Below are 23,854 nucleotides of genomic sequence, written 5' to 3'. Positions count from 1 at the left end.
CAGGAGAGCGTATCCGGAACAAGCTCTTAAAAGAGCTAAGTGATTAAGCTCAGGGGAATATGCAGAGCATAGCAATCCCCAGTGTGATACAGCAATTCCCTCCAATAACGAGACAAGGCTACGTTTTGAAGGGTCAAGAAGAACTGAGGACTGGAACACCCAGCCTGCTTTTTATTAGGAAAGGGTACACACAGGACACTCCCAGGGGGAGGATGAAATTGACCAATCACAGGCATGGTAACACCCCCACGTCTCCTCCCCTCAGATAAACACATAACATAATTAAAACGTACATTATTTTACCCCAAAAAATCTGGTATCCCCAGATAGCCCTTGTTCAGGGGAACAATATGTCCAAAAATCAGCCCATTCGGATGAATAGTTCGGGAGATACAGAGTTCCAAAGTTTTGACCGACCGCACAGACCAACTAGCCGAAAATAGTTCCATGAGTTTTGGCCTTGCGGTCGGTCTCCGTTCGCATGAACAAAAGATACGAAATTCTTTCCATCCATTCGCATCTCCGTGATCGCTAGAATCCCCATACTAAGTTAAGTATAACTACCGAACGGCCGGTCGTTCGGTAGTTTCCGTATGAAGTTCTGGATGAAGTTCTGGAGGTCTTAGCGGTATTCGCCTGTTTGCGCTTCCGATTTTAGTTCCATGCGTTCACAGGCAAACACCGCTGTTCGTACGCAAGATGGCCGCGAACACGTGTAAGTCCCGAAATGGCGGCCATCTATTCGGTACACAAAGGATCCGTATAGAATCATACGAACGGTTTTACTACCGAATCCCAACAAGGCATTTAAACATATTTTATGTGTCCATAGTCTTTGTACAGCCCATTTAAAGAGCCACAGACAGCACAATGAAAATTCATTAAGCCCAGATATAGCTTTTAACGTATAATATAGTCCAGGACCATAGTCGCAGGGGAGGAGGCAGGCAAGCAGGCCTCTCCAGGACAAAGTGGCGAAGGGCACTTCGTCACAATTGCTATAAAGGACATTTTGAGTAGCTATGCTGCAATGTATTCTGGCATTTGACGAAAGCGCTGGCGCATTTCAAAAGATTTTATGTTTCTCAAAATGCTTAAAAAAAATTAAATTCTACTTTAGATATTGTATATTATTATTTAGCATTTTCAAAATAGTTTTCAAATCATTAAACTTTTTTAAACGTTTAACTAAAAATATTAAATAATTTGAACAGCTTATTCGGAAATACAAATTTGAAGCCTTAGATATTTTTGCATTGTGGTATGGGAATCCTACAGTTAATAATTAATTAATATTTGTTTTTCCTTAGTAGTGGCATTGCTGTAACAAACAATATATATGAAAATACAGCTTAAGGGAAAAATCACAATAGAATTAAGGAAAAACCATAAAAAATACAGTTTTAATTCTTACAAGTATACTTAAAATCACCTATCTTACCATGATCATTTTTAAGCAGCCTTGTAAGATTTAAAACTGTATTTCCTACATTTTGCATATAAATGTGTTGCAAATGATAATTTAAGTATGAGGATTTTAGCGTACCACGATTTCAGTTACTACTTGTGTATTGAATAAGAAAATCTAAAATATGTTTTCAATAATTGGCTTTTAACTAAAATGGATTTCCATTTCACTAACTAAATATAGGTGCAATTGTGAAAACGCAATAGCCCCAAAGCTCTCTGAAATTATGTTTTATTAATTTTTACAAGGGGACTTTCTATCTACACATTGTTACATTTGCTTGAGCATCAGAAGAATTCCTTTTACATTTTTTCTTCATTTCCCACTAACGCAGCACTTAATTTTTATCCTTTACCTGTCTAGTAAATAACTCGCCTGTTCACTATCTTTACGTGGGATTGCCATGTTTTGGTATCCTTAAATATGGAAATCCCACATAAGGGTAGTAAATTAGGGAGTTATCTATTAATCAGATGAAAGATCAACATTAAGAAAAGCCATGAATTTTGATATTTCAGTTATTTAATAAATAGCTCCCTTATTTGCTTTTCTTATGTGGGATTGCCATATTGAGGACACCAAATTAGAAAGCTGTCTAATTTGGTATCCTCATGATGGCAACACATACATTTTCACACACACATAATCACAGACATACACATAATCACAGACCTACATAAACATATAATCACAAACATACACACACGTAATCACAGACACACGCACATTCATAGACACAGGCATACACACACATATTTTTTTTATTTATTAAGATGTCCACCCAGTCTCCCTAACTTTCTCCGTTAGGGCAAGAGTAAATCCTTACCCTGGTGTACAGCGGTTGACTTCTAGGATCACTGTGCTGTCCCTGCACAGGTCCCATGTGTGCCCTGTAGTTATGCTGATGCCGAGCTGGTGTCATATCCCAGTTGACAGCACACGTGCAGGGAGAGCACATCAAGTAAATAGCTCCCTTGCTGCCAATACTCCCTCCTTTCATGAACAGACAACCAATATATTTTGGGAAGAGTAGGTACCTGCCATGTGGGTAGGCAAGTGGCTACTCTGCCAAATAAGAATTCCCCCTCGAGGCAAGGGTGGATAGGAATAACCTCCTTGTAGCAAAGTATTAAGTGATCAATAGCACCAAAATGTGATACTTATTGAGTATCATTTAAAAGCTATATTGGTAAACTCTTAACTATTATTTTCATGTTTTGTCTTTGCACGTTTTTTTGTGTTCAATTTTATTTTTTATTTCTGTTTTTGAATTGTGGAATGTATAAGAACCACTGGTTGTCCATTTAAGAAGCTCAGAAAATAGTAAAAGAAATGCAACTTTTAAACAATAATAAACAATAGAAAAGGGGATCTCAAAGGGAAGAATATCTGAAGGTTATCCTGGGCATTTTTATTAATTTGACAGGACTACTCAAAAGTATGCTATGCTACCTACATGTTCCTACTGACTTTTCTTCTAAGCTATAAATTGCCTAATTTCCTTCTAACCCATACCAAATATTCAATCTAATTAGAATAACCTGACTAAGCCTGTACAAAATTCTCAAGACTTACACTTTTTGTAACATACCTTGCACATAGACTCCATGGAATTATTATTATTATTATTATTATTATTATTATTATTATTATTATTATTATTCTGTTGCTATTTGTATAGTGCCAACAAATTCTGCAGGGCATTACAGTGGGTGGACGAACAGATATGTAGTTGTAACCAGACAAGTTGGACACACAGGAACAGAGGGGTTGAGGACCCTGCTCAATGAACTTACATGCTAGAAGAAGTGGGGTAAAGTGACACAAAAGGTAAGGATAGTATTAGACTTATGACAGTTTCAAGAGAGGAATCAGTCGGGAGCTATTAACAGTTTAATTGATACGCTTTTGTGAAGAAGTGGGTTTTTAATTATTTTTTTTAAGGAGTGGAGACTGGGTGAGCATCTAACGGAGGAGGGAAGTGAGTTCCACAGGAACAGTGTAGCCCTGGAGAAGTCTTGAAGGTGAGCATCAGAGGTGGGAGTACGGACAGAAGATAGACGCACGTCTTCAGCAGAGCTTAAGGGAATAGATGGGACATACTTGTGTATTAGTGAGGACAGATAGGTGGGAGCAGCATTATGTAGAGATTTGAAAGCAAGAACCAGAATTTTAAATTGAGCACTATATCTTACAGGAAGTCAATGTAGGGACTGACAGGAGGCGTGGGAGGTGCAGGCGGACAGGAAGATGAGCCTCGCTGCCGCATTAATTATGGACTGTAATGGCACAAGTTGGGAGCATGTAAGACCACTGAGAAGTGGATTACAGAAGTCAAGGTGAGAAAGGACAATGGAATGGACCAGCACCCTAGTCGCATCTGGCGTTAAGTAGGGTCAGATGCGCGCAATGCTTTTGAGATGGAAACGACAGCCATCCAGTTAGAAATAGCAGAGAGGCAGTCAGAGACACTAGACAAGAGGGACGGGGAGAGATCAGGACAGGTAGATTTGCGTGTCATCCGCATAGAAATGATATTGGAAGCCAAAGGAGCTAATGAGTTTACCAAGGGAGGTAGTATAGATAGAGAGCAGTAGGGGACCAAGGACTGAACCTTGGGGGACACCAACAGAGAGGAGTTGGGGAGAAGAAGCAGAGCCAGAGAAAGAAACCATGAAAGAGCACTGGGAGAGGTAGGAGGACCACCAGTAGAGAGCAATATCTTGTAGACCAATATTTTGGAGGATGAGATGAAGCCATTGATGATCAACAGTATCAAAAGTTGCAGACAGGTCAAGGAGAATTAGGATAGAGTAGTGACCATGAGATTTTGCAGCGAGCAGATCATTGGATACTTTGGTCAGTGCCGTGTACACAGAGTGCTTAGCATGGAAACCAGACTGAAGTGGATCTAGCAGAGAGTTAGACTCAATGAAGTCTGTCAATCTTACATACACAACTCTTTCAAGGATCTTGGATGCAAAAGGCAGTAGCGAGTTAGGACGGTAGTTGGAAGGGGAGTTAGGGTCAAGGTTGGGCTTCCTTAGAATTGGGGTTACAGTTGCATGTTTGAATGGCGATGGAAATATGCCAGAGGAGAGAGAGAGAGATTGAAAATTTTAGTGAAAGGTACGGATGAGATAGAAACATAGAAACATAGAATGTGACGGCAGATAAGAACCATTCGGCCCATCTAGTCTGCCCAGTTTTCTAAATACTTTCATTAGTCCCTGGCCTTATCTTATAATTAGGATAGCCTTATGCCTATCCCACGCATGCTTAAACTCCTTTACTGTGTTAACCTCTACCACTTCAGCTGGAAGGCTATTCCATGCATCCACTACCCTCTCAGTAAAGTAATACTTCCTGATATTATTTTTAAACCTGTGTCCCTCTAATTTAAGACTATGTCCTCTTGTTGTGGTAGTTTTTCTTCTTTTAAATATAGTCTCCTCCTTTACTGTGTTGATTCCCTTTATGTATTTAAATGTTTCTATCATATCCCCCCTGTCTCGTCTTTCCTCCAAGCTATACATGTTAAGATCCTTTGACGTTTCCTGGAAAGTTTTATCCTGCAATCCATGAACCAGTTTAGTATCCCTTCTTTGAACTCTCTCTAAGGTATCAATATCCTTCTGAAGATATGGTCTCCAGTACTGTGTACAGTACTCCAAGTGAGGTCTCACCAGTGTTCTGTACAATGGCATGAGCACTTCCCTCGTTCTACTGCTAATACCTCTCCCTATACAACCAAGCATTCTGATAGCATTTCCTGCTGCTCTATTACATTGTCTGCCTACCTTTAAGTCATCAGAAATTATCACCCCTAAATCCCTTTCCTCAGATGTTGAGGTTAGGACTCTATCAAATATTCTGTACTCTGCCCTTGGGTTTTTACGTCCAAGATGCATTATCTTGCACTTATCCACATTAAATGTCAGTTGCCACAACTCTGACCATTTTTCTAGTTTACCTAAATCACTTGCCATTTGGCTTATCCCTCCTGGAACATCATCATGCGAGGGAATTGGATCTAGGGAGCAGGTGGTGGGGCGGGAGGACTGGAGCAGAGCAGAAATCTCTTCCACTGTAGCGGTTGTGAATGAACATAGAACAGCAGAGGGAGTGAGGTTTGGGGAAGTATTGTAAGGGGAAGAATAAAGATATGAGAGATCTCTTCCCTGATTGTAGAGATCTTGTCAGTGAAGTGAGTTGCAAAGTCTGGGGATACCTTCCCCGTACTTTCCCTAGATGACATCCTAAAAAAAAAAGAAGCAAATTGTCTCTTTTTTCCATAGAAAGAGAAGCTATCCAAGCTGTATCACAAAGATATCTTTGAAATGTATAAACTATTCATATGGTTAATAAAATGCAATTGCAATATAATCAGTCCTCTAAATTAGAACAGAGACATGTTATTTGGTAAAGAAATAAAACGATTTATTTCAATATTTAAGATTTTAAGTAAGGGTATGAAAACTATTTTGTTCAAAAAACATGCAGTCATTTGCATGATAATATATAATTTAACAGCAATGATTTATGAGGTGATGAAGTATGCATTTTTTATTTTAGCTGCCAAGGCAAGGACATTTTATCACACAACATTATGGGCATGGAAGATAAAACTGTTTTAGACTTTAATGAAAATAATCACCAGAGACTTATTCTAAAAGAAACATTGCCAGTTGATTTTAACAATCTTGAATGAGATATAAATGCTTATTTTATTTTTCTTTAAAACCCAATTGCAGATATCATGGACGAGAACATGTTTGATGTTCAGAAGTTCAGCAGAAATGTTTCTTTAGATGTTTTGCAAGATTATATATCTCTATAACACGTATTGCTTGTTTATTGTAGATATATATTTGTGCTGGAGAAAATATATATTTTTATGCATATTTTTGTTCTGGCAGATAATATTACCCAATTTTAACTGTAATGGCTCAATATGATGATGGCTCCAAATAAAAAATAATTTCTGAAAATCTTTAGCATTTATGTTTTACAATTGATTTGATCTTTATCTACCAACAACAGATACATATGTTGTGATTTAAAATTAGTGCTAAATTGTGCATGTCTTTTTTGTAAACTGTGATCCAATATTGACTTACATTGTTGAAAATTTTTAAATCTCTCATCACAATATGTATATTTTTATAAATACTATTGCCTCTTTTAAGTAACATACAAGTAGGTGTTCATATAGACACACACAAGGACCTCAGGTCTGTATCCTTGAGTTAAATTTCATATTATATAAAATAAATGTCACTTCCACCTATAACAAAAGGTGTTCTTCCAAATGAATAGGCAATAACGTAAATGCTTATTTTGTTAAGCTCTTTAAGGATCAATGCATTCATAACAATCTTTTCTTTAAAGATTCCACTCAGAAGTGTATTGACCTAGTCATTTAACAAATGCAAGGCTTTTGTGAGTTTTAAAAATTAAAAAAGTCACTGTATACAGTGACTTTATGGACTGGTTTATGATGACTGCAATGTGTAACATTCAGCCCTTGAAGGGTTAAAACACTTCAAGATAATTTGTTATTCTTTCTAACATTATTTTATTATTTTCCAAACATGAGATATTTGTAATACACTAAAAAGGGAATAAAAGTCGCTAAGGCAGTGGCTCTTATCCCTTATGTCCGGTTCTAAATTCGAGACCCCGGTGCCATTTTATTGAGTCTCCACTAAATGGAATAGACACATCATGTTCATCAGGTCCCAGGTAAGTGATCTCAATAGATAACCAATGGGCTTTACAATAGAGTAGTCTTCAATCTTTCAGTAATGTGTTAAGATTCCATCACTATTGTTCCACTGGCTAACACAAAGAAACTTTTCTTCCTTATAAGGCAATCACATTATATTTCAACATAGACAAAATATACTAAAGTCAAATTAAAATACTAAATAGTGATGTATGCTAAGTGTACATTTTTGTATAAAGTAAATAAATAAAATAGCTCCAAAATATGAAACTTCGGAAAGATTCTTAAGCAATATTGGTAAACTCTTTACTATTATTTTTATATTTAATCTTTACACAGTTTTCGTCTTTATACAAACTTTATTTTTATTTCTGTTTTTATTTTCTCCCTTATGTGATGTACATGGAACTAAATAGTACCAGTAAAAGCTATATTTAAAACATATTCAAAGATGTGCCTTATCTAGGGTTACCAACCCTAACATTTAGAAAAGCCTAACTAGAAAATAATTGTGGAATGTATTATAACCCCTTAAGAAGCATTTAAGAAGCTTATAACATTGTAAAAACTAGAAATGCAACTGAGAAACAATAAATAAAAGTAGAAAATGTGATCCCAAAGCGAAGAATGACCAAAGGTTAGCTGAATACAGAAACCATACAGAACAGGAATGGCTTGAAGAAAATGTTATACTTTGAAGATAGAGAATAAAAATAAAAGTACATATAAAACTCAGCAGTACAACAAACAATATAATATTTTATGTCTTAAACAATATAATAAAAGTTACAAACATTCTTTCTTTTTTAAGGTTTGGGTTTTTTGACCCTTCAATCTGTGCAACAATGGCACTCTCAGAAGCCTAGTCTTGGCCATTCAATGTGGAGCTCAAATGTTTAATTGCTACCTTAAAAACTGTTATTGTTGAGTATTCTACCTGATATCCTGTGGTCGAAGGCTCGGTAAAACAAACCACTGTCTAAAGAACCCGAGGGCATTGCATAATAATTATGCAATATATGAGACAATTACAAATATAAAATAAAGTAGGCTGATATTGAGTGCATGGAAATAACACAATGAAAAACATCAAGTAAATAATCTTACTTGATGTTCTTCATTCTGCAGAAATGTTGAGAGGAATGACAAACAGGATAGCAATGTGAATGCAAGCAGAGATAAGTGTGTGTTAGAATGAATGGATGGATGAAGGTTACATATGCATCATGTTGTTTACTTAATTTATGACACACTTGTCAGCAAAAGTGTGTAATATAAGGGATAGGTTTATTTTTGGTATGGCTAAAGGCAAAGCTGTCTTTGGAGGGTAGTATGAAAGCAGGGACAGATGAGAATATTGGGAAGGTGAATTGTGGCTTGTGGAAGATGGTGACATGGAGGTGGGGATGGGAGAGATAGTGAAACTGGGGTGGCAAAACTGTGAACCTGGGGTGGAGTGATAGTGACATTGAGATGGGGGAGGAAATCCTATGGGGAAATGGGAGGATATTATGGCACTGAAGTGCACAGAAGAAGGATAAATGGTAATGAGGAAGTTAGGTTATAGTAACACATTGGTGGTGAGGAAATAATGACATACATGTAGGTAAGGATCGAGATTGTGACTCGAGATTGTTTTTTACATAGCTGACCCTGGATAGTGTTTCAAATTAGCAATGTGATGGATTAAGCCATGTAAATTTGACATTATCAACATGACTAGAGCGTGGAAGCAGGTTACATGCATTGATGAGAACCTATTCAAAATAGTGTGACAAAAAAGTAGGGTAGCCTTCCAGTGTCGTAAACACTAAGCTGAGCTGTCATTGTTATGATATGTACAGTGCTTATTTAATTGAGAAACTAGGAATAAATATGCAAGCTCGATGTCTCTCTCATTGTAATGATAAGATATCTATCATAATTTGAAGGTCACTTTATGACCTTTAGTTTCAATAAGTTAATCTCCCAGTTCTGACCCTACATGTTCTGAATACATAATTTACTATTGTGTGATACAGGAGAAACAACTTGAATTAAATGAGAAGGAAATTTTGAGATTATGCCTGAAAATGTACAATGTTATGAATGCAGGTGACAGTCTTATAAAAGAGGGATCTAGAGATAGACATACTGAAGGAAACAAAATCAACAATAAACAATGACATTTCAAATAGATAACGAGCAGATCAGGTAAAACATGTATTTTACCTGTTCTCAATATCTACGTCTGTGTTCCTATGGTTTAATAAGCCATCATTGAGAGGTACAGGTACTTTTAGATCAAATATTGTTCAAAGCTGTTAATCACTTGCATTGTTCAGGCATAACAAATCAAGGAGAAATAGCTCTGGATTGCTTACTTCTCTTCACGTAAAACAGCTGAAGCTTTATTTAAGTGGTTTACATAATGACATCATTTACAAATTATATGGCATAGCAGAAATATTTCTTGTTGCTCTGTTCATTGTGATCTGTGAACCTTTCTCTTGAACAGGAATACAGCTAAGCGCTAGATAACATTATTTGATACCAAAGAGTTACAAAACGATGCATTGTACGTTCTCAATTATTCTGCTGTGCAGCATCTACTTATCATATGATAACATGTAAAAAACTTGAAAATAGCCCAGATTTAACAATTTTGAAAGAGTATGTGGTCTATTCACTAAATACAAAATTTGCTAAAACATATGTCTCATTTCATTTGTCTTGATTCTCTAGCACCTTGCTCAATTAATTCACTTTTTAACTAAATGTTAACTGAATTGAGTCTAACAGATTTTTGATATTTTCTAATTGATCTCATTTCTGCAATGAGATCCATTTCAAAATAGTTCAACCACATTTCAGCACCATTGTGCTGCATCAACAAAAAAAAGTAAGAGTGCGGTGGATTTAGGTATTGGGATATCATTATAGGTTTAAGGTGGTTGGTCTAGCTTTAGGTTAATTTAGGGTTAGGGGCTTGGATTTATGGGTGCAATCTCTCTGATCTGTTTAAGGAGGACTGTATCAAAACAATCAAAGGGATGTGGCTGTATTTTTTTTTTTTTTTTTTTTTTAAATTGCAATTAGGTTGTTTGTGGAAAGTCAAATAATCCAAGTAATTTCAGTTAGTCTTGACAGACAAGCAAACTGAAGCCAAATGGAAAGCAAACTGCATATGGCTGCTATAGCACTTAGTGAATAGACCCCACACATATCCACAATTCCCTCAAAATGTTATACAAATACCCACTATCACCGTTAGTGTTCTTTAGAATTCCCTTTTTTATTTCTAAAAAAAATTATATCATGCAAATATTGTTCAGCATTATGTTTCAAAATGTGTTTAATTGTTACTAACAAATGCTTGGCTAAATTGCTTTTAGAGAGATTTCTAATACTGTATCACAGACATTGCTGTACTGAGGAGCCCAGATGGGAGAAGGAGCACTGTTGTTAGCGAGATATTGTTGACATTGACACAAACAAAAACAAAAAAAGATATAAAAACAGAAGGTCATTTTAAAAGTAACCTACATAAATATCGGACTGGAAAACTGAAAAAGTTATATTGTTATCTGCGTCTATTATATTCTGGAAGAAATATGGAAGAATAGTCTTCTAGAGCTGTTGTGTGTAGGATAGATTTGTAAAATGTGTCTTGTAAAATGTTCACATATTCCAATAGTTTGTTAAGATATTATATTTCTGAAGTGTCTTATCTGGAAGAATTAGACTCAAATATGTCAAAGAGTGTATGCACAAATGCCAAATTACACTTTTCAAATTAGGCAGTAACAATACCATAACAATACAGTAACAATACAACCTTTCTTCAACACATTTAGTTATGAAGAAATATTAATACATTTAAATCTCTTTAGTTTAGAAAAACAGTTCCTCAGAGGTGATAATGCTATCATATCCCATATTAAGTTGTGTGAACATGCTTTAAATGCATTAATTGCATGATGGGATATGATAGCATTATGCAAATTTATTCAGGGACAATACAAAACATTGTCTGAAAATCTTTTAATAAACAGGACTATACATAGGACACAAAGTCACATATTTAGACTGGAAGAAAGGAGATTTATGGTAAAGGAAATGTTTTTGTTTTTACAGTAAAAACAATAAGGATGTGTAATTCTCTGCCTGAAGAGGTGGTTTAATCAAAGTCTATACTGATGTTTAAACAGCAATTGGATAAATACTTGCAAAAACATAATATTCTGGTAAGGTGTTTTTTTCATAGTTTGTTGCAAAATTGGAAGCACTTCGCAGTTTTGGTTTTTTTTTTTGCCTTCTTTTTCATCAACTGCAAACAGATGTGAGAAAGGATGAACTTGATGGCCACATCTCTTTTCAGCTATTTAACTATGCAAAATGATGTATCTAGACAATAACAGTGCCCTGGTTCCCGGTTCACTCCTTAGGTGATATCCCTTTGTGCAGTACTATTGATCACCACTCTCCCTGTTTGGTGCTATTCCTTACTTCTTGGAACATTAAGCACTTCAGCTGGCCCTTGTTAGGCACCTTTATAGTCTGGCCTCATCCTTCCCTCAGGGTCAGATCATTGTTTCCTTTTTTCTGTGACTCTGCATCCTCTGGTCCTCTGTCTCTGGTCTTGTATCCTGTGACTCTGATCCTGTGTCCTCTGGTCTTGTATCCTGTGACTCTGACCCTGCATCCTCTGGTCTTGTATTCTGTGACTTTGTTCCTGTATCCTGTGACTCTGGCCTTGCATCCTGTGACCTTTTATCCTGTGACTCTGGCCTTGCATCCTTTTGGCACTAAATGTATATCCTGTGGCTCTGGACCTGAGTCCTGTCTATCTCTCATGTTATTGGAGGGAAATAAGATTTACTCCTGTGTCTGCTGTTCCAGCTTGCAGGAGATTCAACGGGGAAAGTCCTTGTAAGGACTAGAGCTAATTCCCCATTCGGCTCCAGGGCCCCAGTCAAGCCACGGCGACTGTGGGCAGAAGTGCTGCGGTTTGTCCCCTGGATCCTGCTCTATGGTCCAGGGTGGGTGGAGGACGGTGAGACCCCAGCCAAGCTGCGGAGGTTTGTGGAGTCTATGGTGATTATGGTGTTCCAGTGCAGTTATTATGGTACTAGGAAGCAGCGATAGACGGAGGTAGCCGGAGCCAGGCGGTCCATTAAAGCTAACCCCTTCTACAGCTCATAGAAACAGAAGCAGACTGAATCTGTATAAATCAGTTGCCATAAAGGTTACAGCTATGGGTACACATTAGGGAACATTTTTAAGACTGTACATACGTTGTAACCTGCATTGCTTGTTATTACTGTATATGGTGTCAGCTTGCATACAGGAATAATGTTTACACTTTATTGATATCCCCAACAATGTAAGCAGGTTTATTAGACATTTTTGACATAATATTGTATTTTTATTTTGCATCCTGTCACTACTGTAAAATTGCTTATATATTAAGTTGTGTGAACATGCTTTAAATGCATTAATTGCATGATGGTCTCCAGTATGTTATAACATCTAATATTTCTGTACAGGAATAAATACATGAGAAAACTACAGTAAATGTGCATAATTTAAATTTTTAAGGAAAACTCCATTGCAAAAATTATATGTTTTAACAATTTAATATATTTAAATGAAAACTATGCATGCATTTATTTCTGCAATTTTTTTTTTTTTTGGGGGGGAGGAGGGGGGGGAGTAAGCTCTTGTCTGCAGCCTTTGCAAGTCCTCTCCTTTTTTCCAAAACTCCTATCAGATTTGGTAAGCTTCTCATTGAGGGGCCTCTGTACTGGAGCAGAGAGCTCATCATGCACACGTCTTACCAATGCTTTTCATTGAGATGTAATACAGTTCAATGAGAAAGGGAAAAGGCCTGCCATGGCAACGTTCCTGCCATTTAAGGAGCCAGCAAAATAGGAACCATACCTCCATGGCTCTCTAACTGACATTTATGACTGTGTTTCTGCCCCCAAATACAAAAGTGACAATGTCTATCAAAATGTGTACTTTTATAAACTGTCATAAATATGACAGGCTCCAGACACATAAAGCACTTCACCAACTTAATGCTCTGTTTCTGAAATGTCCCTTTAATTCCCACCTAACAGTAATCTGAACTGAAAATTGCTAGTTTGACCTATGTTTTGAGATAACTGCACTTTTTGCAAATTAAAGTTCAAATACTGTAGTGAAATATGTTAAATAATGCTTAATCATGTGACACAATTACCAGCTACTTGTTGAATTAATAGCCTTGTTGCCATAGTAGCACAAAAATACCTGAAATGTTTGTGTTTAAATCTACTATAGAAATAATAACTTGCAATCTGCTTAAAGGGGCACTATAGCCACCAGAAAAACTGAAGCTTAATGTAGTTGTTCTGGTGAGTATAACGACTCCCTGCAGGCTTTTTGCAGTAAACAGTTTTTTTTTCAGAGAAAAGGCAGTGTTTACATTACAGCCTTGGGACACTTCCACTCAGATGGCAGCTAGAGGGTATTCCTGGGGCAGTTATGTGCATGGAGACACTGAACTTTGCTCATGTGGAGATGCTGATTGGCCACGGTGGCATTTGGCTCTTCCCCCTGACCCATCTACATGGCAATCAAAACCAATCCAATGCTTTCTATGGGAAAGTATTGTGATTGTCTCAGATCATCACCTCTGATTATGTCAGCCAAGGAGGCAGATCAGGGGCAGAGCCTGCACCAGCAGACTAGAATAAAGGTAAGAAGTAGGAGGGCAGGGGGGATAGGGGGACTTGATCGTGATTTTAACACTATATGATCATAATTACATGATTGTGTTCCTGATCCTATAGTGATCCTTTAACTTTCTGGAGTCTGCAGAGTTTTTTTTCAGGTACAAAGACTCCTCTATTTTAATAACTCTGTCACAGTTTAATTTATTGAAATCAAACATGGACATTTGCCATATGTTTTAGTTAATACATTGATGTGAGTTAAAGGACTAAACCTAGTCCTGAGTCCGCAGAGAGTTCTGCACTTTGAACTAAAATAAATAAATACAGAAGACAAATCTGCAGAATCCTGGAATCTCCTGGAAAATCACTTTTGCATAAACATCTTTAAATGCTGCCATTGTATCTTTTTATATCCTGCAGCCATTTGCTACCAGGAACTGCATCACCATCCATGTCAACATAATCAATGGTCTATGGAAGATTCAGCAAACCAACTATAAAAACAAATTTATATAAAAATAGAGCGATGCCAATGATGTAAATTGTGTGCGGGTGATGTTAGTGGGAGGACTTAGTAGATAATTATTCTGGTTTCCACAACAAGATAATCCTCAGCACACGGCAATTTTGTCTCGTGGTGGTTTTAGTGCACCGACAAATGTGGCAAGGCCAGAAATAAATGCAACCAGGATGAAAAAGAAAACAAAAAACAAGGTTTTCTGCAGGCAAGCATGTTAAAAATCCACAAGATTCATTCTATGAGATACTTATTCAAACCTTTGGGGATTCAGAGGATCACAGATACAGTTGACTTCTAGAAGTTCACAGATATAATAAATATAAAAATTAGAAGTCAGCTATATTTGTGATCCTCTGAATCCCCAAAGATTTGATTAAGTCAAAGAATGAATGTGGATTTTTAACACACTTACTTGGAGGTAACCTTGTTTTTTCTTTCATAATTTTAGATTCCGGTTGCATTTATTTCTGGCCTTGTCATGGTTGATGGTGCAATTAAACCACTATGAGACAAAATTGCTGTGTGCCGAATATGATCTTGTTGTGATTTAAAGTGAGACGGTTTGGTAGAACACAAAGCCAAGCCTACAGCACAAACACCAACATATGGAGTAAGTATTGGGAATGCTGGATAACATTTCTAAATTTCCTTTTTCAATATTTATTTTCAAGTCAAAAGGCTCCATTTTATAAATAATGCTTGAACATTTTAAAATAAATTCTACAGTGTCTAATAAATGTTTAGTATTGATTAAAAATGCATTGCTTACATGTTCCCATAACTAGTTAACAAAAAAAAAGTAACACATCATCAAATAAGAGGGTGCAAAAATGGAGTAACTTTCTCAGACAAAGTGATAAAGCACCATAGCAATTAAGAACTCGAAAGAAGAGAACAGAAAAGAGACATTAAAAAAATGTTAGAGAAAAGAGGAAATAAAGGTAAAGGTGACAACTAAATGAAATGGACATATGCAACATGATAAGCATAATTAGTGATAGGTATAGAGGATTCGTGAAAAAATTATACATTGTTGAAAATATAGACGAACAAATAATGTTAACGAGTGTGACAGACACTGCATGAAACACAAAGACCAACTACAGAGATGTCTGGCACTAAGAATGCAGCTTCCGGGGGGTGGGGCCTAGCTGTCATGGAGGAAAGACGCACTTCGTGTGAGCTCCCTCAATATCTCACTTTAAGCAGCTATCAACAAGCGAATTTCACCCCAGAAGGGGATGACCCAGCAATGTTGCTCCTACCTGACCGACCCGACATGCTTAATAGCGGTCAGCAACTCGACAGAGTCTTACTTACCTCCGCGTGGCAAGTGTGGCCTGGTGCTCACCGGGTGGGAGAGGCGGCCGATCTCCCGATCCTGGGATGCCCAGGAGCAGCTACTTCCTGGCAAGAGCTCCGTTACCCCCCCTCGGACCGGTGGGGGTTATCCCGGTCCACCCCTGAGAGGCTGTCTGGAGCTAATGGACGCACAGAGCACAGCCGCCCAGGCTGACATACTCATCTGCGACTCTCCCAATATGGCGGCAGCCGCATGTCCTCCTGGTACCAGCAAAGCATGGCAAGATATTCTGTCTAAGCTGGACATACTCTTTAATCAATTTTGGAAGCAAATAACAAGCAGGAAGCCCCAACAACCTCCACCACAGCCCCAACAAGCTCCACCACAGCTAAGCGAAGCAGTCCCCATTATAAAATCCACCAACACAAAAGGCGTTGAAGACGGGACCAGAGGCACAAACAGAAATGCAGAGCCTGCCCCATGTCAAGCACTCGCCTCCACCTTAAGCCACCACAATCCCGCACCGGACGTGAAGCACCACCGGGACAGATCCGACCACCAGACAAAGCAAGCTTCCACCACCTCAAGCCGTGAACCCGGCACTCAGCCAGAGACTTGCCTTTGTTGTTCCAGGTATCAGGGACTCCCAGGGTCTGCACCTGGCGCCCAGAAGGGATTGGATGAGCACAAGCAGTAAACAGCAGCCTGCCAAGCATGTCCCACTATAGCCGATCCTCCACACCATGCCTTTGATCACATGAACTGCTCTCTGCACATTAACTAATCGTAAAGTAGCAAGCGTTTAAACATGTCATTATTTCACCTCCTAAAGAGTTTATTGTCGTAGTTCCTTACATGCCTTTACCTTAACCGTTCATGTATTATGTTATTCACTAGTCTCATCTCATGGGGCGACTCACACTTGATTTATAACCAGTGGTGGAACTGCTGATATAAATACACAGTTGAGAACGTGCAAGCTACACCCTAAACATGACAGCCATCTTTCATAACAATGTACTGCTATATACTCATACCCTCAGTGCAACTAGCCATGATATACGCACGTTCAGCCTAGCATGCTCAAATATAACACACTTCTGTCTAAAAAAAAAAAAAAAAAAAACTAAAAAAAATAAGAATGCAGCTTCCGAATGAATCTAAAATGGATGCTGTCCAGGAGGTGGGAGGGTCTGGGAGGGAGGGTCTGCTGGCTGGAATGTGTCTGCTGACTGTGAGGTACAGGGTCAAAGTTTACTCAATGATGACGAATATGGGGCGGACCCAACATCGCATATGTTCGCCATCCATCCTATTCGCCAGCGAACCGTTCGGGACATCTCTATGCATGATGTTCTTCACATATCTAGCACATTCCATCTGACACATCACTGTAATGTTTCAGCAGTTAGAGACTGCTATTCCCACCATCCCTGCCTTTATCAGATGTACCCTCCATCATACTAGGGACAGGTGTACGATATGACAAATCCCTGTGTTATAGTACTAAGCCTTTAGTTTTGGGAACAAAACAAAATCGTGAGCCATTCCTTAATTTTAATAATACTGAAGCAATGTTGCATTGGTAAAAAAACAAAACAAAACAAAACATGCACATAATTGAAACACCCATGTTTATCTCAAGCAGAACTTCTAATTTTGATTTGGAGCATTGGGTAAGCTACTGGGTTTAACCTTATATACTTTGTTTACATGAACCAGAATTACGCATTTTAGGAAATATTGCTAGTAGTCACGTTTTCATCAAAATAAATTAATATATTAATCTGTAAAATATATTTGAGTGTTTTAAATATCTTTCTTTTTTTGAAAAAACAAGTGTAGTCCATTATAATTTTTGTTTTATTTGTGTATGGCTAAAACAGTTGAATACAATACATCAAATGCTGTTTTGTCTTTTGCATGTACCACCATCTATTAATGCAGTGCATCCTTCAGCAGCACCCCCTGCATTTTGCGAGAATGGTTTCAACCATGTTCACAGTGTGAAATTGCTGGTTAGCTTCCATCAGTACGGAACCAAGTGTCTCTCTGCAAAGCAGAACAGTTTTTCCATTGTGTTTCTCTTAACAAAAAATATATATAAATATATATATAATTACTTTTTGAAAAAATACGTCTTCTTCAGAATGACCATGTACAAGAGCAAGCGCAGAAATCAAAGATGTAAGTATAACCATGTATTCATTTTGGTTCCAAGCAGCCTCTGAAATTGAAATCTGTGTTTCTCTGCAAAATAAGACATGAATCAATACATGACATTCATCTCAGAGAATTTCTTGTTAAGCGTCCGTGAATTATAAACAAAGAGGAAAGGATTTTATTTTAAAAAATAGTTCCTATTTGTTACTATGGAAACTCTCTCAAATGAATAGCTTTGTAGATCCAAAGGAATACATTCATATATGTGTGCATGTGTGTTTGTGTGTGTGTATATGTTTATGTGTGTGTCTGTAAAGAGAGAGACACAGTTCACCGCTGTTTTAAGCTTGATCTTTAACAGAGAAATTGCAATGGGAGATTATATCTCTATCTGCAGCAAATTATAAAAGCTTCTAAAATCACTTGTATATATAACATATATATACCATAAATGTAAAACTTCAGCAGTGATCAGTATTGTACTAAGTTGGGATTAATGTATGATTGAAAACATTTTATGTTAGGTTTTCTGCAATTATCAACTTCAATTCTACTTACAGAACTGAATTGATTTGTAACATGATACATTGTAGATGGCAATGATTGTTCGGTTTTACCAAGCGATAAAAAATAATGGCACTTGGAACTCTTTGATCTGTAAATGAATACTGTGATATTTTAAAAGAAATACGTATTAATTTATCATTGTTATATGTTTGTTTTGCTAAAGAAAAAATGGATGTGTATATTGGGATGTATTTTTAACAGTAACACTGTTTCTCTGTACCCATACATAAATATGTTTCTAAATATATTTTGTTTAATGTAGGAAAACAGTTGCATCATATAAATCAAAATACTCATGTGCTGTGATCAGCATACAATGTATGTAAACATACAGATACAGAGATGAAAAGAGAAAAATCACAATCATTTTTATGATTAATTTTAATTTGATTAATATTCCTATGAAACCTATTCCTTTCCAGCCAGGTATAGTAGTTTTAATATTAAACATTAAAACATGATAGTAAATGCAGATAGACATATATGAAATAAGAGTTGTATAAGCATAAAATATACATACTACTATAACTAGCACAGCATTCATATGAATTCACATTTGCTCACAAGTTCTCATTCATTGCACATATAACCATAAAGCAGTCTGTTTATCATTTTGCAAGTGTGTGAGTGTGGCTAGTTGAAAAAAAATAGCCATATGTATGTGGATGTATGTATCCATATATATAATGTACCTCGCAACACTTAGCACACTTAAATAACCTAACCCAATAACTCATTGGATGGCACCAGTGATAAAATGTTAAAATAAGAGTAATCTATATTATTAATAATAGCTTATATCAGTTATTTAAAAAAATATATATATATATTTTATATTCTGACTCCTACTATATCAAAATGAATGTAGTGTATCTATAGGAGATATTAGGCATAGTATAAATATAATGAAATATAGTGAGCCACTGGGAATTTTACAGAGACGGGTCTGAATTATTGGAGGTCATTCACTAACTACTAAGTGATGGTGAACTGAAAGCCAACACGCAACATTTAAAGCTGAGCTTGAGAAAATCTTTAACTTGGCTGAGCTGGGGATACTTAATACCAGCAGGACATTCTGTCATTTGCTATTATTCAATTATATATATATATATATATATATATATATATATATATATATATATATATATACATTGTTTTACTCTATATGGGCTGAATATATGGGTTTCTATTCTATATAGGTTTTGTCTGTCTGTCTGTCTATCACAAAAAGGTTATGGTGACTTGATTTCAGTGTGAAAAGCAATTCGTATGGCTTGACTGGTTTGCAGATTTTTGTTTAACATTGTATTATATATATATATATATATCACTATATAACTTTATATATATATATATATATATATATATATATATATATATATATATATATATATATATATATATATATATATATATCAAGTGTTTAAACAATCTGTAAGCTTTGAAGTTGCTGTTTAATAGATAAGTGAGTGTATATATACACAAGACCCAGTACACTCACTTATCTACTAAACAGCAACTTCAAAGCTTACAGATTTTTATTTATTTTTTATTTTTTTTAAACACTTGATCTGGGTAAAAATAATGGTGGTTTAGTTACAGTAAATGATCATGCATTGCATAAGCCTGCCACAACGTGGCTTATATACGTATAATGTTAACATGTATTAAATTTATTTTTAAGGATTAACACAACAGCACTTAAACTAATTTAAAGAATTTTCATCTACGTGTATGCTTATACCAATAGAGTATTGAATAGCTTGTTTAATATCCTCATGGCCATAAGATTTACAGTCACTGTGCTGACTAATTTGGTAATTAAATCATGCAGCCATATTCTCTTACACTTTTCACTAGTTTAAATGATTTACTAGTAGAAATGGAGAATATTGCAATTTCTCCCATGAGAATTATTAAGTGGATGCAAAAGCATGCTTGTCTCAAAGAATCATACTCCACATTTAAGATTAAGATTTCAACTCCATTAGGCTATTTTTCAATTAATGCATCTCTGGCATTAAGATATGTTTAATTCATGATAATATTTGAGATTTGAATAAGTGGTTTACTACTAGACAATTTCAGTCCATTCCTTACTTGGACAAAATGCTAATACATGCTAAAGTATAAAGTAAGATATATAGGAAATGCTGAAATAATAAATTGGATGCATGATTAAATGTTATTGTTGGGGAAAACATGGGTTTAATATATAAAAAAGAGAGAAAATATGGAATGTGTAATTCTCATAATAATGTATAAACCCATTTCTTTGTATTTTGTGTTTTTTTATTGTATTTATTTTGTGTTTGTGTGTGTGTGTTGGGAAGGGGGGTTATAGCATAAGACATGATACAATATCTCTTGTTTTGCAATGCTTTAAATCCATGAAAACATACAGAGGGACTATAAATGACATCAGTTGTAACCCCTCCTTTTTTGAGGAGAAATCTTGTTAGATTATTGTATTTAAAAAGGGAGGAGTCGAGGGAAGAGCTCACGTATGGACATACTTGCCTGTTGTAGTAACAGCCTGAAATGTTCTTTAAAATGTCAAAGCTTTAGTTTCAGCCAGTGAACTGTATTTATTTTTTGTGGACATTTTGCCTACATACGGTCATAATGTTTGCATTCTGCAAACATTTTGGGAAAAGGCATTTGAGAATGATAGGACATTGCTATACAGCAAGCATCATCTTGCCAGACTTCATGTACTGTCAATTCTTTATAATTATTCTAAAACATGTGTCTGTATCCCTTGCCACAATTTAGTGTCTGACAAATGCCCCTTAGTAGTACCTTATCGCAGATGAGGACAGCCAATAACAGATCTCATTCAATGGATTTTCACCTTGTGACTCTACTATCACAGTGGGCTAATTCTCCCACCCATGTAGCTGGCAATACCCTTGACCTAATCTTCTCTTATACATGTACAGTATCTAATATCGGCAACACTCCATTTCCTCTCTCTGATCACCACCTCTTATCATTTGCTCTTGTGTACCCCCTCACCCAACAACCTCAGCCTAACCCCCCTCAACTCAGGAGGGACCTTAATTCTCTTGATCTCCAGCAGTTGTCAGCTGATATTGATTCACAACTGCTGTCCATCCCTTCCCTCTCCTGTTTTTCACTGGCCATCTCCACATATAACACTACCCTCACCTCTGCCTTGAACACTGCAGCACCGCTCCAAACTAGCACCTCGAGGAGGACCCACCCCCAACCGTGGCATACTAAATAAACACGCTACCTGCAAAGATGCTCCCGTTGTGCTGAACGTTCCTGGAGGAAGTCTTGCACCCAGTCAGACTTTCTCCATTATTGATTCATATTGTGTTCATACAGTGCAGCACTTTGCATGTTACTTTACTGACAAGATAGAACAGCTAAGGAAAGAATTCTCCCCTCCTTGCCATTCTGTTTCTCAACCACACATAGATCATACCTTTCCTACCCTTCAGACATTCTCCCCGGCTACTGACCAAGAGGTGGCTGCTCTTCTCTTTTCCTCTCGCCCCACCACTTGCCTGCTCGATCCTGTCCCATCTCACCTTGTTAGATCTCTCTCTACTTGTCTCGTTCCTTCCTTAAAGCACATCTTCAACTGCTCTCTCTCTTCTGGCATTGTCCCTGCTGACCTTAAACATGCCACTGTAGTACCTATACTAAAAAAAACATCCCTTGACCCGTCCACCCCCTCTAACTATCGTCCCATATCCCTGCTCCCTTTTTCCTCAAAGCTTTTGGAAAGACTTGTCTTTACCCGCGTGTCTCATTTCCTCAATTCTAACTCTCTCCTTGACCCTCTTCAATCTGGTTTCCACCTTCTCCACTCTGCTGAGACTGCGCTTTTCAAAGTTACTAACGACCTAACCGCAGCTAAATCCAAAGGCCACTACTCCAAACTAATTCTTCTTGACCTCTCTGCGGCCTTTGACACCGTTGATCATGCTCTCCTTCTTCAAACTCTTCAATCACTTGGTCTCTGTGACTCTGTCCTCTCATGGTTTTCCTCTTATCTCTCCCAACGCTCATTCAGTATCTCCTTTTCTTTTTCTCATTTATCATTTTTATTGAATATTGTTGAATAATAACTGCAACACATAACATGGTGAACGGTTTACATTACATCTGCACAAGCATCATTTATGAGTAACAACGATTTTTCCTCTGCTGTCAAACATTATGATAGAGCGTTAACAGTTGACATCGGATGTGATGCATATAATTGTGAAACAGTTTTTGTTAAATTTTCTAACTAGTTGGGGGGAAGGGTACAGAAAAGAAAGGGGATGGGGGGGGGGGGGAATTCCCTGGATTCACTCTACAGTCTAGCATCAGTAACTTCTCATCAGCCTAACGTCTTGGTCCCATAAGTTTTTAGTACCATTTATTACTAAGTAGCTGCCCAGCATGCCCATTCCTGGTCATATTTTTCCAGGCCACCTCTCATCTTGCTGGACATCCTTTCATGTGCACTAATGACGTCCATTTTAGCAATGATAGTGTCTATCGGAGGAATTTGCTTGCTCTTCCAATTACCTGCTATAGCCACTTTGGCTACCGTCAAGATATTCAAGATTACTTTTTTATGAGGATGTACGTCTATGTTAGGGATAATGTGCAGTAGGTAACTGTCTGGTTGCAGAGGGATGTTCGTGCCAGTCCTACTTGAGATCAAGTTTTGGATTTGCTTCCAAAAGCCATTAAGCAGGGGACATGCCCAAAACATATGGAGCATGGTGCCCGTATCTAACTCACATCTCCAGCAGTGGTTCACGACTCCGGGATACATAGTCGCTAACCTCTGTGGTATCAGATACCACCTCATAATAATTTTATTGTAGGCCTCCCATAGCGAGAGACTGCTCGAAGCCTGTTTAGTGTGCTTCAGTGCTAATTGCCATTCCTCTTGAGAGATTTGGTGACCTATGTCCGCTTCCCATTTAGTCATGTATTGCAGTTTATCTGGTGTATTACGTGTGATGATTGCATTATAACAAATGGAGAGCGGTTTCGCTAATTTTTTCAAGGATAATTGGTGCGGTTGAAGTATAAGTGGTTTGTCCCCAGCTTCCGTGAGCCTGCCACGAGTTAGCAATATGTTTTTAACCCTTAGGTATAGAAATAGATCTCTAGAGTCTAATCCAAACTCCCTCTGCAAGTCAGCGAATTGCTTTACATCGTCACCTGACATTAAATCCCCCACTAGTCTTGCACCTTTGTTCAACCAGTTACCCATTTGTAAACCCGGGGAGTAGGCTGCTAATGCCATGATTGGCGCTTTCCTAAAGAGTTGTGTTGGATCTAGCACTAGTGGGCTCCAGGCTCTCCACGCTTTAAGCATGTTGATTGAGCACCGTATGGTCGGACTCGGAGACGTCAGAGGCAT

General features: G+C 37.3%; 1 protein-coding gene across 6 annotated transcripts in view; it reads left to right on the top strand.

Annotated features, from left to right (window-relative positions):
* RALYL (RALY RNA binding protein like) overlaps nt 1-23,854 on the top strand; it is a 915,472-nt gene that overhangs the window by 613,436 nt on the left and 278,182 nt on the right. The window contains exon 1 of one of the 6 annotated variants that reach the window (XM_063451292.1): nt 17,771-17,907. The exons of the other annotated variants lie outside the window; for them this stretch is intronic. Within the exon in view, the coding sequence (XP_063307362.1) occupies nt 17,871-17,907 (37 nt within the window). The 5' untranslated portion in view covers nt 17,771-17,870. Of the gene's footprint in view, nt 1-17,770; nt 17,908-23,854 lie in introns of those variants that run through there. 6 annotated transcript variants of the gene reach the window in all.

This window comes from Pelobates fuscus, chromosome 4 (genome assembly GCF_036172605.1).
Source record: "Pelobates fuscus isolate aPelFus1 chromosome 4, aPelFus1.pri, whole genome shotgun sequence".
NCBI classification, from domain to species: Eukaryota; Metazoa; Chordata; class Amphibia; order Anura; family Pelobatidae; genus Pelobates; species Pelobates fuscus.
The sequence above is the reverse complement of the archived record's forward strand: the minus strand, read 5'-3'. Positions and strand labels throughout refer to the sequence as shown.